This window comes from Hirundo rustica, chromosome Z (genome assembly GCF_015227805.2).
Source record: "Hirundo rustica isolate bHirRus1 chromosome Z, bHirRus1.pri.v3, whole genome shotgun sequence".
NCBI classification, from domain to species: domain Eukaryota; kingdom Metazoa; phylum Chordata; class Aves; order Passeriformes; family Hirundinidae; genus Hirundo; species Hirundo rustica.
This window is the reverse complement of record NC_053488.1, coordinates 53,333,349-53,348,797: the sequence shown is the minus strand read 5'-3', so window position 1 is coordinate 53,348,797 and position 15,449 is coordinate 53,333,349. Positions and strand designations below refer to the sequence as shown.

Sequence of the window (15,449 nt, the reverse complement as noted above, 5' to 3'; positions counted from 1 at the left end):
GGGAGCCACAGGACTGTTCTGGTAGCGAATGTCTCCATGGTACTCTAGAAAGACTCCTCTCCCAAAGTGATGAATGATTATGTTTAAATGGTGAAACTGACTGAAAATCACAGGTTGTGTCTCTCTATGTTGTTTTGTAGGAAAGTTAACAGTTTGTAGGGGGAGGGAAGAGTGTTTTGGAGTTTCATTCTGTTTTGTTTTAGCTTTTTCCCAGCTTTTCCATTTTTTAATGTGTTAATAAAGTGTGTTACAAAGATTTAGTGTGTTATTAAGTTAATAAATCTTTTTGTCTATTTTTAAGCTTAAGCCTGCTTTGCTTTCTCATGGTCCTCTCCCACAAAAAAAAAAAGAATAGACCCTAAGCCCACTACACTAAATTTGGCAACCAGAATTTAGTGAATGTGAAACCACTATATACCTCAAATTAAGTTCTGAGAGTAACACTGGATGCTTGTGCATTCCATCATCACCATCAGTAAAGGATTTTTACACAAAATTAACCTTTTGTGTACAGCTGTGGAATACTGTGAGTGGACCATCACAGCTATACAGATAAACTCCATGTGAAAGAGCATTAAGAATGCCTCTCAGAGGAAAAATAAATCACATCCTTCCCACAAACCTCATGAATTCTTTTAATATATAATTTACAGAAATAATACATCTAATCTGAAAGAGATATTTCTACACAGCAGTTTGGTATAGTCCCTTAATATTAGTATCAGTATAGACTTGGGAGACTATTTTCCAAAATTAATGGAAATATTTTTTAAAAAATTGCTTTAAAGTTTTGACACAGACACTTTTTTTCCCTACGGTTTTTTTTTTTTGTGAATTTCCTTATCAAGTTATTCAGTATCATGTTCACACAGAAAAGTTAAATTTAGAAAGGTCAGTCTAACAGATGAACCTGTATCCAGGTGAACAACATCATCCTTGACAATACAAGAACCTCACTATTCCATTGGAATAGAAATATAATGTTTTCTTCATTATTTATCCTTTTATTGTACAGCACCTAACAGATTTAGTCCAAGCAGTCAGGGTAAGTTCAGAACCTAAAAATATTAATTGATTAGAAATACAGAGGCCACATTAAAAAGATAAACTGATAGCCCACAGAGAGAAAACTGAACATCACATTATGAAGCAGAAGGACTTCTAGCCCAGTTTAAACCAAACATTTTTGTAACATAATATATGAAGTCCCTCCTGAACAGCAGTCAATCTGTACATCCAAATCAAAAACATCAGCATGTTTTTACCTGATCATCAAGCACTGTTAAATTATAAATCAACACTGATCTCCCAGGGGTAAATGTAATATTTCCTCTGGCTGGACTTAGGTCTTCTTCAGCTGAGTTTGGTCCATCTTCTATCTGCAAATAATTGATTTTTATAATAAGAAATATATACAGCATGCCTAAAAATCTATTACAATAGTCAATATACAGTGTGTGAAATGCATTAAAAGATTGCTGTTTATTTAGTCACCTCCTGATCATATGCACACACATCCAGTTTTGAAAATCTACTCTTTTTTTCACATATGGAATAAATTAGAGGAGTCACTCTGAAGAAATTACATATTGCAAGAGAAAGAGAAGAACACTACTTCCATACAGGCCTTTGAAAACTCTTTGGTATCTACTGATGCATAACTGATTCTTTTAAATAACAGAAAGGATAGTCCTTCTCTTTTCATTTAACTAACATTTCCTAGTCAGTTTCAAGACAAAATAATAGCAATTACTTGTTTTGTGACTTTTCTATATTGACTTGTGATACCAAGGAAATTACAATTATTACTAAAATCTAAAAAATAGTAAGATTCATAGAGGTAATATGTTAGGATTTCCTGTTTCAGGAAAGTTTTTTCAACGTACATATGTAAACTACATTTTGAGATTACCCTGCTAAATTGTGCAGAGAGCAAAATTGATTAGATTTTAAAGCAAACATCTCTGCAATAAATAACATAAAGAATCTCTGAACATTATCTATACATGCTGTATTTAGCATGCAATAACATCCAATACAAACCCTTTGACACATCTAGATTAAATATTTGATAACAACTGATAAAATAATTTTGATATGAAAAATAATTACCTGTAATTTTAAAGAATGTAATTGAATCAGATCTAGACAGGGAAAAAAACCATCCCCCCCTCACAATAAAGGCAGTAGATATATCCCATTAACATGAAGTATGTGAATTATGGCCTAAATATTTCAACCTTTTGAAAGGTTGAAATATCTGTGAATTCAATCTGCAGTCTTATGGATACAGAATTTCAGTAAATATTGAGCTCTACATTTACATGTTTGAAGGTGGCACAAGCACCTTCAAAAAGAGTTTATGTATTTTGAAAAAATACACAAGAAATTTCTTACACACTCAATAGACATTGTTTGCTAATAAGACCAACAAATTCTGCTTCAAATATCTTCCTAAATTACAGAGAATATTCAATTTTAATATATCTTAAATTTTCCTAAATTAAGCAGTTAGATAATTGCATTTTCCATTTGAAAGGTAGTATCTTTCCATCTTATCAAACAGAATTAACGAATGTAGACATAGGCATTTAGTCCTATCACTTCAATAAACACTTTGATAAGTTATGATTACAGCCTCACAGCTTCATATAACTAACAAAGATATGAAGCCTTTTTGAGAAACTCACCTCAAAAGTTACAAGGACTGTCCCATAGGTTCCTCCCTCCCTAATTAGAGTGAGAGGCACAAATTCATTTCTGCCCCGAGGCTCATTCACTGTGATTAAGGCAGACTAATGAGGAAAAAAAGAGACAGGCAATCAGGAACAGAACAAATATCACAGCAGAAGGAAGAAATTGTTACCACAGAAATACCAAACTCTCACAGACAAATTAATCCAATCTGCAAATCAGTCCACTGATGGCATACATTTCCTAGCAACAAATTAGTTCAGCTAATAAAATGCTTGAAAGGTTTGATATTAAAAAATAATCATAATGCATGTAGAGTGCCTTTTTTGTTGTTTGTTTGGTTGATTTGCTTTGGTTTGGGTTTTTTTGTTAATGAGCATAGTTATGATACACTAAACACCGGCATATGAGCACTAGTCATATTTTCAGGAGTTCCTAACCCTATCAAAAAGGTTTTCTTCCTTAAAAACTCATTTCTTAGATAACTAGACAATGGACTCTGTCTATCAAACTGTTACAGCTGAGAGATTTCAAAGATCACTTCAGGGAGCAGAATGTTTTAATACTGTGGTGCTAAAAAATTTTCATATTGGATTTTTTTCAGGGAAGTCTTCTAAAAAGTGTATTACCACAATGTCATCAGTACAGCATAGTTTCTCTTTCTGCTAACACAAACTTTGTATTGTTGCAAATATCCTCCATATCACAACACTTATCCCCAGAAGGTACTATATTATGCATGTATCATGATGCTGCTCTTACAGCTTGAGAGTTAAATATAAAATTGCTCACTTAACATGGAAAAAAGGGATATATTATTAAAATTTCCAAGCTGCCTCTTTAACTTTCCTATGGTATTACTCCTCATTTCTTTCATAACATATTGAGGGGCAGTGGGACTGAACAATTTCTAAAAGTTATATATTTAGATAAGCAACATAGATATTCATCCAAGTTTGAGGATCTCAGGACACATCTCAACATCAAAAAGCATATAGAAATATTAAAGCTGTATGTTTGAATTATAAACATATATATGAATTACCTCTAGAGATGTTTTCACATGTAACTCAGAAATTTTTTTCAAGGGATTTGGTGAATAACTAACCAGCAACTTTGACAATTTCACCTTTATGTTTTCTAAAATGTTCCAAAATATACCATACAAAAAGTCATACCATGTTAAAAGAAATTATTCCAAAGGCATTGTCATTTGATAAGATTGTTACAGTGACAGATTTAGGTGAGCCAAGCTTTATCCTTGCAGATGGTTTCTGAAATTAAAACCAAAATAAGATATTAAGTATGGTGAAAGGAAAAAAAAGGCATTTTGATTTTGCCATCTCTTAAGAGTTAATATTAGCTTATAAAATCATGTCTTTTTATTATATATCACAATTAAAATTGCTTTAAGCAATATAATGCACTAAGATATTTCCTAATCACTGTGGGGATACATTGTAAACAACCAAGAATCCAGTGCTTGAAAAACACTTTGCAAATGATTAGCAAAACTTTATCATTAACAGCATATCAATCAGAAACCATACATGAAGCATCTAACATTGCCAGGAATTCCAAAGTTGTTCTTTTTTCCCTAGTATTTGTATAAAACTGAAACTTTGAAGCTATTATAGTGGGGTACCAGCTAAAGGATATAGTGGGATACCAGCTAAAGGATATATGGGGATAGCATTGCAAAACTGAGCTACATTTAAAAATCTACATAAGCATGAAGAGAAGATATGCATTTTTATATTCACTGCAAACGTCCCCATAGTTGTGTAATATTGGCAATGAAATAGAAAATTTATTTTTCTGAACTGACATCTTATTTAGTCATGAACTGTTAGCTTAAATATATGAATGTGAACCGTTCTCTTGTAGCATATCTCCTGTGAGACAGAACAATATGAAGAAATTTATTGGTAAGTATTTATAAAATTGTTTGGGTTTAGATAAGTCACATTTAACATCTGCTTCTGGAGGACTGGTAGCCATCCTCTTTTTCTGCTCCTTTCACCCTCTCCTCCATGCACATTCTAGGCAGGAAAACAAGAAAGGCTGAGTCTTCTGGGCTCTAGTACACCTTCAAACATCTACAGCTGAACGCAATGCCTGCTCAAGTGTCAGGCACAGCAACATGACACAGAGACATTCATAGAAATGCAAACCTTCTGAATGGCAAAAAGCATCATCCTGCTTGGACTCCAGATTTTAGTTTTTACCTATTACTGTTCACAAGCAGTAAGACTACACTGAAATCCATGTATTACCATTCACCTATATTAGATTAGCCACTCTTTTTGGTGGGAATAGATAACATTGAAAAATTGAGACTTACCAGTAAGGTCAAGTGAAATGTGAATGTCTCATCAGCCTCTGGAAGATCATCATCACAGACAGATATATACACTGTTCGGTTTGTTTCTGTATCAGGTATAAATGCAGCTGCATATGTGTCAAAAAAGTCTCCTGTGTTTTCTCCATCAATCTGCAATAAACACACAACCAAATGCCACCTCCTTCCTCCTCCAATAGGTTATATATTATCATTCTAGACTCATTTGAACAGACTTCATACCCTTTTAACTGCACATAATTCTTCCCACAATTGCCCTTGCTGTCATACAGTTAATTTCTGGACAGAAGCTATATAGATAATAAGCCATTTTATTCACGCTGAGTAAAGAGGTGGAAAAAAAAAAAAAAAATTAAAAACCCACTTTCTTCAGAACCATTTTTGACTTCCTTCCCTGCAATTAGGTAATTTTTGTATAATGTACCATATGAAGAAGATTTTTTTATTGAAAAAGCTATGCATGTACAGGAAGCACAGATCTGTACACCTCATACTACTCTACATGAATTAAACTTACCTTAGGATGTAACTGCCCTCTGCCTTCCATTCTAAGCACTAGAAGGAGCCTAGGCATTCAACCTAGATTAACAATTTGATCACCAAATGGGCAAGATTAAGTCTTCCGAAAAGAACTTCCCTGTTTTTATCTCAGTCAATACAAGAAAATTCCCCTGATTCTGCTGTGAGGTGATTAGAGGACTACAAAGGTAGTCATGTAAAAACAGCAGAGGGTCTAGACTAAGAATCAGCATAGCTGCCACACCTGAATCATGCTTCTTGGAAGCTAAAGGCTTGAAAGTACCATTGTGAAAAAGACTATTCTTTTCAGAACAGTGAAATTAGAAGTTCAGAGAATGAGAAACAAAGTGGGTTTTGTTGCTCTCACTTGTCTCTCTTATCAGTCACACTTGCAACTCTCTATGTGTCTGAGTCCCATAAAAGCTCTTTAAAAAGTTATCAGCAGTTACTGAGAGTGTAACTGCCATGGTTTCTTACCGACACAATTGCTGTGATGTTAGCAGGCTTCCCTGTCCTTTCAATTACAAGACGTATAACTGTTGTACTTGTTTCATTGACTACAAATTCTGTCTGTCCACTGAACTTCACTTCTGTTTCTCCAGATGTGAAATGAATGAGTAATGCTAAAAGCAAATAAACTAATAGAGAAGCAGAGGGCATCCCTATAGGAAAAAGAAATTAAAAATAAATTGTGAATCAAAAATACACAAAGCTTTAATGGTTCACTTTACCAGTCCAGCTGACCCCTCCCAACTCTTCACATACCATGACCATTTTAGGAGTTTCAAAATGAGATTAAAACACACAGAGGTCTCCACTACAACCAAGCCATATAATGTAATTACCATGTGTATCTAATTCTATTTTCATAATTTTCATTTAGTGATTTTCTAGACAGTATTTATCAACTTTTTCAAGTGAAGGAATAAGAAACTTATTTTAAGAAAAAAAAATACATTACCACAACTGTTTTCAATTTAAATTGACAATAATTAACTTCGAGGTTGACAGTTCAATTTCCACTTTCTTTGCTCTCCAGATTGTATTTTAAAACACACAAAAAAATTACACAAAGGGTGAAGGGTTGGATACCTGCAGTCATCTTACAGATTATTTTCTGACACCTTATTCACCATGAAATATCCTTGCACATTTGCATACGTACTTGAGTCTTATCCCATGATCCTTTCATGTGTTCCAGTCCCTGAGAACAATTGAGATACTACTGCAATCTTTGTACAGCCAGACTTTGATTTTTATTTGTTTCTGCAAAAATCTAGTATTTTCTGTTAAGATATGTAAACTTAAAACTAAGGTTTTCTCTTATATTCTCCATTTCTCTTACATCAGAGTCCAGTTTTGTGATGTAAAATAAAATCTTAAGTTCCAGTGAAGTCATCGGGTGTTGATACTGTGAAAGATAAACTTTTAAAAGAGTCTGGTACAACAAATTTCAAATGATTGCATTGTTCTGCAGAAGCGTACATTGTACAGTGCTGACTGGAACTGAGAATGTGAATGCTGGATAGGGCAGATTGCTATCATAAGGATCTTACAAGTTTTGGAAACAACCAAGAGAACAAAGCCGTGCTCTAAACACCAAAATGCATTACAATACCAAACTTTAATTGAATTAGTTCCCTCATCAAGCTTCTTTTAATCTGTAATCACTATTTTACCCTATTACTTTTTTTAAATTCTGTATAAAAGGTACAAGCAGTATTTGTGTAAATAAATATATAAATAAAATGTCACTTTGCTTAAAATTATCCTTCCAAGTGTTACAATTACTAGACAAATCTGGTCAATTGCAGTTGTATAAACTGTACAGAACATATTATATTAATATTTGCATATTACTAACATTTAAGATCAGACATGTTTGCAAAGCAGTTTGCTCTCATTATTTAATTAGAGTGGTAGTTATGAATATTTAGTCATAAATTATCTCTAAAACAGCAAATGTCATGGGTACATTAAAACACTTTTTTGTAAAATGTGTGTCAAATTTGAATCAAAACTGAGGTCCAGCACATATTCTGAATGTTTTATGTTTGTAGTCATATGGTTTTAATCCTGGACTGAACAGAGAGTAAAATAGCCTTCATACCACTGAAACTAACAGAGCTTCAGAAAGACTTCATGTCATTGATTCATCTTTCAACAAATTCTGTCTGGGCAAGGATAAATTTTATGTTGGGAGGATTTGAAATAAACTGCTTTCAGGCAAGGAAAAGAACAAAAAGATCCACACAGCTTATTAAATACGTATAAACTGGAAGTACAGACAAGAATACTAGCAGAGTTTTTCAGAGTGCCTACAAGGAGAGAGTGGTGGATTGGCAATGTTAGTTGATCTTAATTACCTGTAACAATAAATTAATCTAGATCTGTTGAACATCACAGAGAGAACAGCCAAACAAACAAAAAACCAAAACAAACAACAACAACAACAAAATAAAAAAGTGAAAAAAACCCAGAACTAACTATTTTCTCTAGGAAAACAGCTATTCTTTTCACCACCCACTTGAACAGTGTCTGATTATTTCTGAAAAAAATGTCACACAGTAAGCTGCATAGCTTCACAGACATCCATGGCTCTTACTGGGAATACATTGTGTAACAGCCTGATAGAAATAATGGTTGATTCTCATATGTCTATCTATTCAGTAATTCTAATGCAGAAAAAACTTACAGTGGGAAGCAAAAATAATGCATAAATACACAAGCCCCCTGGGATTTAAAATTATCAGCACTTCCAAGGTATTTTTTTCTAATTTTATGTGGAACTGTTCTTGGGAAAAAACAAACAAACAAACAAACAAACAAACAAACAAACACACACACACACACACACACACAAAGCCCCCAAAACGTCAAGCTGTAACTTCTGTAAACTCTCACATAATTACACTGTCTGCAGATGCAGGCATCATCCATACAAAACTGAGGAATTTGTTGACCTTTTAGCTTCAGCTGTTACCTTGCCAAAGACTTCGCCAGTATCTTCCCACGGTACATGCTTCTAGTAAATAATACTGAAAACATGATCCTTGAGGGCAAGATTACAAAGTTTAGAATTACGTGAATTCTATTACTTCTACTAAAGAGCATTCTAAAACTATAGGATTACTCCTGAGGAACAAGAGAAGTTTCACAATCATACCATCAATTATTCAGCTGGTGTGTATCCATCCTTGTTACGTTATTTGTACTAAGATTTACTTTGCACAGGCTGCCAGAAGTAGTTTTTACTCTGTTTATATAACCTAAACCTTTAAAATTGTGATTTTTTAAAAATTGATATGATGTAATGTAATAAAAATACCACACTAAAAATATATCAAGACTAAGAGAATGCAGAACAAATTTATTCAAACAGCTGAAAACATATTATAGGTCCCAGTATTTCACTTTATTAAAAATGAACTCAGTTTGTGCACTAAATTTCTACGTAAATTTATATGGAAACACAATTTGTTCTTTATTAAGTATATTGTGTAACATTCAGGAGAAGCCTTTGCAAGACCAGGGATTACAAGAGGACCCTTCCTTACTTCCCTCACCCCATTAAACCACTGGTGACTCTAATTTGTAACTTGTTTTTTAAATTAAGCTGAAATGCTAGTCTTTGTTCTGCTAAATTTTGGTAAACCATGCATTTGGTGATCAAGTATTCCCCTCTGTTTCAGCTAAATATTATTGAGTTCACTTCTCTCCATCCAGAATATTGAGATATTCTAGTTAAATTAGTTAATGAGCCAAAGTCATTGACATGTTTTTATAACAACTACAAGAAATAGAGCATCATTCATCTTTAGAATATGTACAATGGATTAACTATTTTGTTGTCATGTTCTGACTTATGCTATTTCAAATAACATTTGTAGTATCAGTGGCAGTTTAAAACAGTGCTATGTACTGAGGCCTAGATGAGGTTTCTAAGTGATTTATAATAAAAATTTCTTTCATCAAAACCAAACCATCCCTTTCAAATAATAGTCTAGACCTTTTAATGGTATTAAAGGATTTTAAAATTTAAAAAATCCCATTCTTCAACCGTATCATTTTTAAAAAGTAAAGAAATCTACCTCAATTCTGAGTCATGATCCCCAACATTTTCTTATAGTATGCATTTTATGGCACTTTTTTAAGCACATTTGTATTTTCTACTAAAATATGGAATACTAGTGTAGAATCGAACAAATCATATACTGATTCCACACAGTAATTTCCACAATACTGTCACAATTTATATAAGGGATAGCATTTCAATCTGTTGTCCAGTTAGAGCCAAGGTAGGCTTATGAAACGGGTGAATCATCAGGATTAGCTTGCTGTTCCCACTCAGTTTCTGTAACAAATTTCAGATGAAGAATTGAAGGTTTATAAAGAATGAATGGTCTTTTCTGCAGATTTTTACACCAGCTTCTGTACTTAATAAATTAAACTGTTAAAAATTAAAAGAATTCCTGGATGTTTTCTTTGAAGTATGAGGGAATCTATAGCCCAATGAAACATGGAGAAATCAAGAAGGGAAAGGACAGTCCAGATTAAAAATCTGAAATTAAATAAGCATAAAATGCAAGACAGGAAATGGGAAGTGGCAAAAGAGAGAGATTTCACAAACAAAATAGCAGATGGAACATGGGATTAAGTATTCTCTACCTCAGAGTTGTCACTGCTGTTTACAGGAGAAGCAATGAGCTGAAGAAGCACCATTCCTACCTAGCTGCTACAACCTGATTTACCAGTTGACCATCATAACACAACTCACTGTATTTCTAAAGCCCACAGACACAGAGAAGCAAGAGTAAGTCTGCTTTTCACTGCCTGTGCTTGTCTACTCCCCATGATTACAAATACGCAGCTAAGTCAAACATTGAAAAACTGTTATGCCTAATACTTTGCATTGAGTATGGATATCAGTGGTTGCCAGAGAGAAGTCTATTCATAGCAGAGATGTCAGCACCCAGCAGCATCTTTGGCTGAATACAATGGGATTCAGATACATGTGCTCTTTTTCATATATAAAAAGTGGTGATTCTCTGTAGTACACAGGAACAGCACACAGCAAGAAGTTTCACAAGGTCATTGTCAGTGCTGCACCTGTTGTAGAAACATTAAAACTCTGCATATTTTCAGCATTTTTATTTTAAGCATTCTCAGAACCTTTCAACATTTACAACAGTATTGGAGAACAACCTAGGAAAGCAGCAGGGGTTATAAAATCTTTGATTTACTAAAATTCTCCTTTCTATGTTATCAAGGTTCCAAATTAAAGGAGAAAAAATTTATTTCAGACTTTTTTTTTTTCCCTTGCCTTAAAGTTAACACATATAAAAAACCAGGACACAACAAAACCCAGCATATGGATAGCATACATTACCCAAGCCTGCTTTTCTGGTTGTTCTTCCTTCTTTGGTTTGGGCTTCTTGTTTAGATGTGGAATAAGTAAGTCTCTCACTCTAATACAGATTGGAAAAGAGAGTTTTCTAAAGGTGCTATTTCAAAACAGTATCCACCTATATCCCTGTTTTGCCTTCAACCTGCTTCAAGGCAAATGAAAAATGAAAATTACTGACTTTGTGTGTATCCCTGGACCATGCTAATAGTTTCAGAGTCTGTCTCACCAGTTTCCATGAGCATTCTTCAGTGTCACCCAATGCTTTTGTTTTTCATTCTTCTACATGTTTTCCTGTCTTTCTCTTTACTACAAAGGCATGTCAGATATCTGACATTCCCAATTCTTATTACTAACATTGGAAAGGGCTAACCAAAGCACAAATCCAGACTACTAGGTACTAAAAATCCCTTGATCAGCTTTCAATGTCCTGAAGTTTTTGATCTCAGTGCCTACTTCCTTAGTCACTACTGCTGCCTTGACAGAACAGTACCACAGCATATCAAGTGCTAAAAAGATTCATCTCCATTTGAAATTAATAACACTGACATCAGTCGATTATTCCCCTCACCACTTTCTTTCTAACAATTGCAATATTTTTTTTTTTTTAAATCTTGTTATCTATTACCATACGTATTACTAGGAATGGCGAATTTAATGCTACCTGAACATCTTCATATAATAATTCTTTCTCATTCCATTACCCTCTCTTGGAAAAGACATGCACCCTTTAAAATAGACATCTTTTCCTAAGGGAGAAAGTATCTTTAATTTGCCTGCCACTATATTTATATTTACTAGTCAGAAAGGTACATCTATCATCACAGCCAGGAATCCAATACATAAAGCAGTAAAGGTGATGCCAAGACAGAGGCATAAGGAGAAATCGAAATCACCTCATCCTGTTATTAGAGGTCACTCAGAGTTAAAAAGTCTAAGAAGTCCTGAGTACCCCTTGCAAGTTTTCTCACAATTTCTTTTCAATTTCTTAGAATAATTTGAATGGATCTAAACTGCATTCTTAGTTTTTACATTCCAAAACAAATAATCATCACTGAAGAACCAAATGTTATCTCTTATGCCAGGTAATGCTAGAGATTTCTGAGGTAACCACTTGCTCTAATTCTGAGCAGGGAATAAAGGGCAAAACTCTCAAGCACTGAAGAATCTAGTACTTCTAGCAGCAAGCAGAGATAACACAAATCTTCTACAAAACTTTGCAATTACTTTATAATTTTCATGTCAAACCAGGAAATAATTTTGACTAGCTATAAGATCGGGATTATTTTTACCCACAGTACCTCCCAATGCAACAACCTGGAGCTATTAAGGTTACTTTAAATTTAGAACAGAGATCAGAGTCTGATGTAAATAAACTTTGGCTGAAATATGCTAATTAACAATGTTAAGAAATACAATAGTAGAGATCTGAATTTGCTGAATGTTAAAGTGCACTGACTTCACCTGCATAACTTTCAATTTATCTCATGCAACTGACAAGAATCTATCCATATATAGGTCTAACTACATACTGTGAAAAGCAAGACATTTTTGAACATTCCTACTTACAATGTATGTCTAAGTAAAAGGTAAATACTCAGTTTTCAGCTCCACACTGGAAATCATTTTCCACCCATGTAGTTCTAATGAACACAGTAGACATCTTTCACTGACAGAAATTAATTTACCGGGTATTCCAGAACCAGGGCTAGCTTTTTACCTAGGTATTTTGCACCAAGTAACTGTAACTTCCGTTATGAAGCACTCATACCCTCTCTCAAACTGGTTTTTGCACTAAAAAGCAAGTGGATTAAAAAAGCCAAAAACCAACAACCAAACTACATCAAAATGAAGTGACCTCCCCACTAAGATGCCTAGCACTCCCAGCTCACAGTTGTAATTGTATGACTGAGCATGGCACAGGATCAGGCTCTTAACACATATGGAACCAGAGATCCAGCTGATGAAGGTCAGCAGGCTTCACTGCAAATCAGCCATTTATTATACTACAGTAGAGATCTTTCACAATAATTTCCATTTGTATCTCAGCTTTGGAGGTTTCTTGCATGTCCTTAACACTCTAACTTAACAAATGTTGAGAATATTTGTTGGCAGCTGAGGACAAAACTATCACAGTTTCACATACACATAGTATCTGCTGTGCATGAAGTTCCATGGCCTGAATATATAGTATATATCAGAAAAAGAAATCCTGGGTTTCCACAGTACACAGTTCCACAGTACTGGGTTATTTTTTTCATACTTAAAACTAAAAATAGCAGCAGTGCTTTATATGTAATTTTATTGCTAGGGAAAAAAACCCAAAACTTTAGGGTACAGAACAGCAAAATTAAGCCTCATGGCAAGGATTAGATGGCATTGTTTCAGGTACACTGACAGAATGGTAGCTATCCACAATGGATTCTTACAATTTAATACACACATATAAGCCAAACAGAATTTTTAATGTGTTGCCAAATTATTACAATACTTAAATCAGTGAGATTTTCTTGAGTTCAAAAAAGCATATTATTAAATACAATAATTTAAGGCGTATGCAAAACAAGGTTCTTTTCTGCAGTAAAATGCTTTACTTTTTCATTAGATTGCAACAAATGTTGTTGACTTGACTAAAGAACCTCTGTGTTACAAAGTCCCCCAAAGACTTCTTTCTATAGAAGTAAAAATACATCTGTGTAATTTGTAAAGATGATTAGCATGGGGCCCTCACTCTAATCTACACTGAGGATTAATCTCTTAAATCTGGGCAATCTGGTTTTAGATAAAATACATAATAAAGTATTTATTCTCAGTGAAGATAACTCCTAATGCAAAGCCTTCTTATATTACCTTTATCATGTATTCTGCTTTGCTTGGCTTTCTAAAACTTTTAACCCATGTCACAATTTAATAATCACTATTTAATAATTATAATCATTCCCTTATTAACTGGGTATTTCTTTTCATTCTTCTAAGGCGCCCTGCAGTCCAAGACAAGGAAACTTCTTTGTTGATTAGTTATTTAAGACCAGCAACAATAACTATGCTGGAAAGAAAGGTGCTTTGAGAGGATTACACAAAGCTAGTTCTCAACAGCACCAAGCCAAAAGCAGCAAATTACACACCCAAGTACTTCATTGCATGTAACCAAATTGGCTGGTTGAAATGCTAATTGCCATTCAGCAAAGCTAAAGGCAGACAGGGGACCCTGAGCTTCAGAGAATGACAAGCATTTTTTATCCCACTTCTGCACCATTGTCTTGCTGAGAATTACTCAAAATCTGTTCATAAAGGTAGCTCTTTTCCTAACCTTTAAAAATGTGGGAAATTTCTAAAGCCCTTACCAATACCTCAGATCTGTTGGCCTGCCAAACCCATAACAGATGGCTGAATTAAGGCCATGTTAAATCCTTAATGAAGCAAAGCTTGAAACAATTCAGAGCGGTAACATATTGGACCAGTCCAGGATAAGTGACTAAGTTTCCTTTGCCATCAGAAAATGGAAGACATAACTGTATTTTAATATAATGAGTTCATACAAGATACAAGATTAGATAAACAAAATTCATGGTATAAAAAACCCCATATATTGCTGTTACATTCTAGAGAAACCTCTGTCCTGATAAAAAATCCACAAACACAAAAACTGTGATAAACATGCAAAGAATCTTCTCTGTTGTTTAATTTCACCAGATAAACCTAATTTGTCAAATATGCCTGTGTTTCAGTAAGTACCAGCATACTTAACTGCAAGCTTCATTCACATTTACAAATTAAGTACAAGAAACTACAACAACTTTAGTTTTATAGAAAACACTCATTAGCCAAACTATGAAAGGTTTTTTTTTTTTCATATTTGAGGCATATTTCAGAACTTACAGTTTGAAAATTCTTTCTGCAAACTGCCTCAAGTTCTCATACATAGAGTAAGCTAAATCTTGGAAGTGATTATTTACATAAAGCATTTCCCAGTGAATTTTTTTACCGAAAAAGTGACTTAAGCAAGTGAGACTTCGCAGAAATTTGTGAAATCGTTTGTGATTTAGCGTTTCTTTTTCCTGAATAAAATAATGTTGTTTTCCTCTGTCAATCTCTTTTTTTTTTTTTTTTTTTCCCTCTCCTTATGAAATAGTAATGTAACTCCTATTAGACAGACATAATTCTTGAAATTGTGGAACTATGACAATGCTTACAACTGATGGCAGTCGCTTTGTAAAGTTCAATTTGATGATGGAGATACTATAGAGCACCAGACTCATAATACATATTGAGAGACGCATTTAGACACATGTATGCTAATTTCTGCAGAAGAAAAGAACAGTTATATTCACGTGTATATACAAAATTTGCCATACGTTAATTGGCCAGTCTTGTAGAGTTGAAAAGCAAGCACAATTTCCACAAATGAGTACAGCTGATCAAGAGGATTACACATTTAAAAATAATTATATATGTCATAAAATTTTTAGA

The 15,449-nt window shown here is 33.9% G+C and overlaps 1 protein-coding gene across 1 annotated transcript in view; it reads right to left on the bottom strand.

Moving 5' to 3' along the window:
• The window catches only part of ADGRV1 (adhesion G protein-coupled receptor V1), a 279,799-nt gene that overhangs the window by 248,263 nt on the left and 16,087 nt on the right, over positions 1-15,449 (bottom strand). Inside the window, exons 2-6 of the mRNA XM_058424189.1 lie at positions 6,053-6,237; positions 5,039-5,188; positions 3,873-3,968; positions 2,691-2,795; positions 1,266-1,379 (exon numbers count right to left, since the gene is read on the bottom strand). Of these exons, the coding sequence (XP_058280172.1) occupies positions 1,266-1,379; positions 2,691-2,795; positions 3,873-3,968; positions 5,039-5,188; positions 6,053-6,237 (650 nt within the window). The remainder of the gene's footprint in view (positions 1-1,265; positions 1,380-2,690; positions 2,796-3,872; positions 3,969-5,038; positions 5,189-6,052; positions 6,238-15,449) is intronic.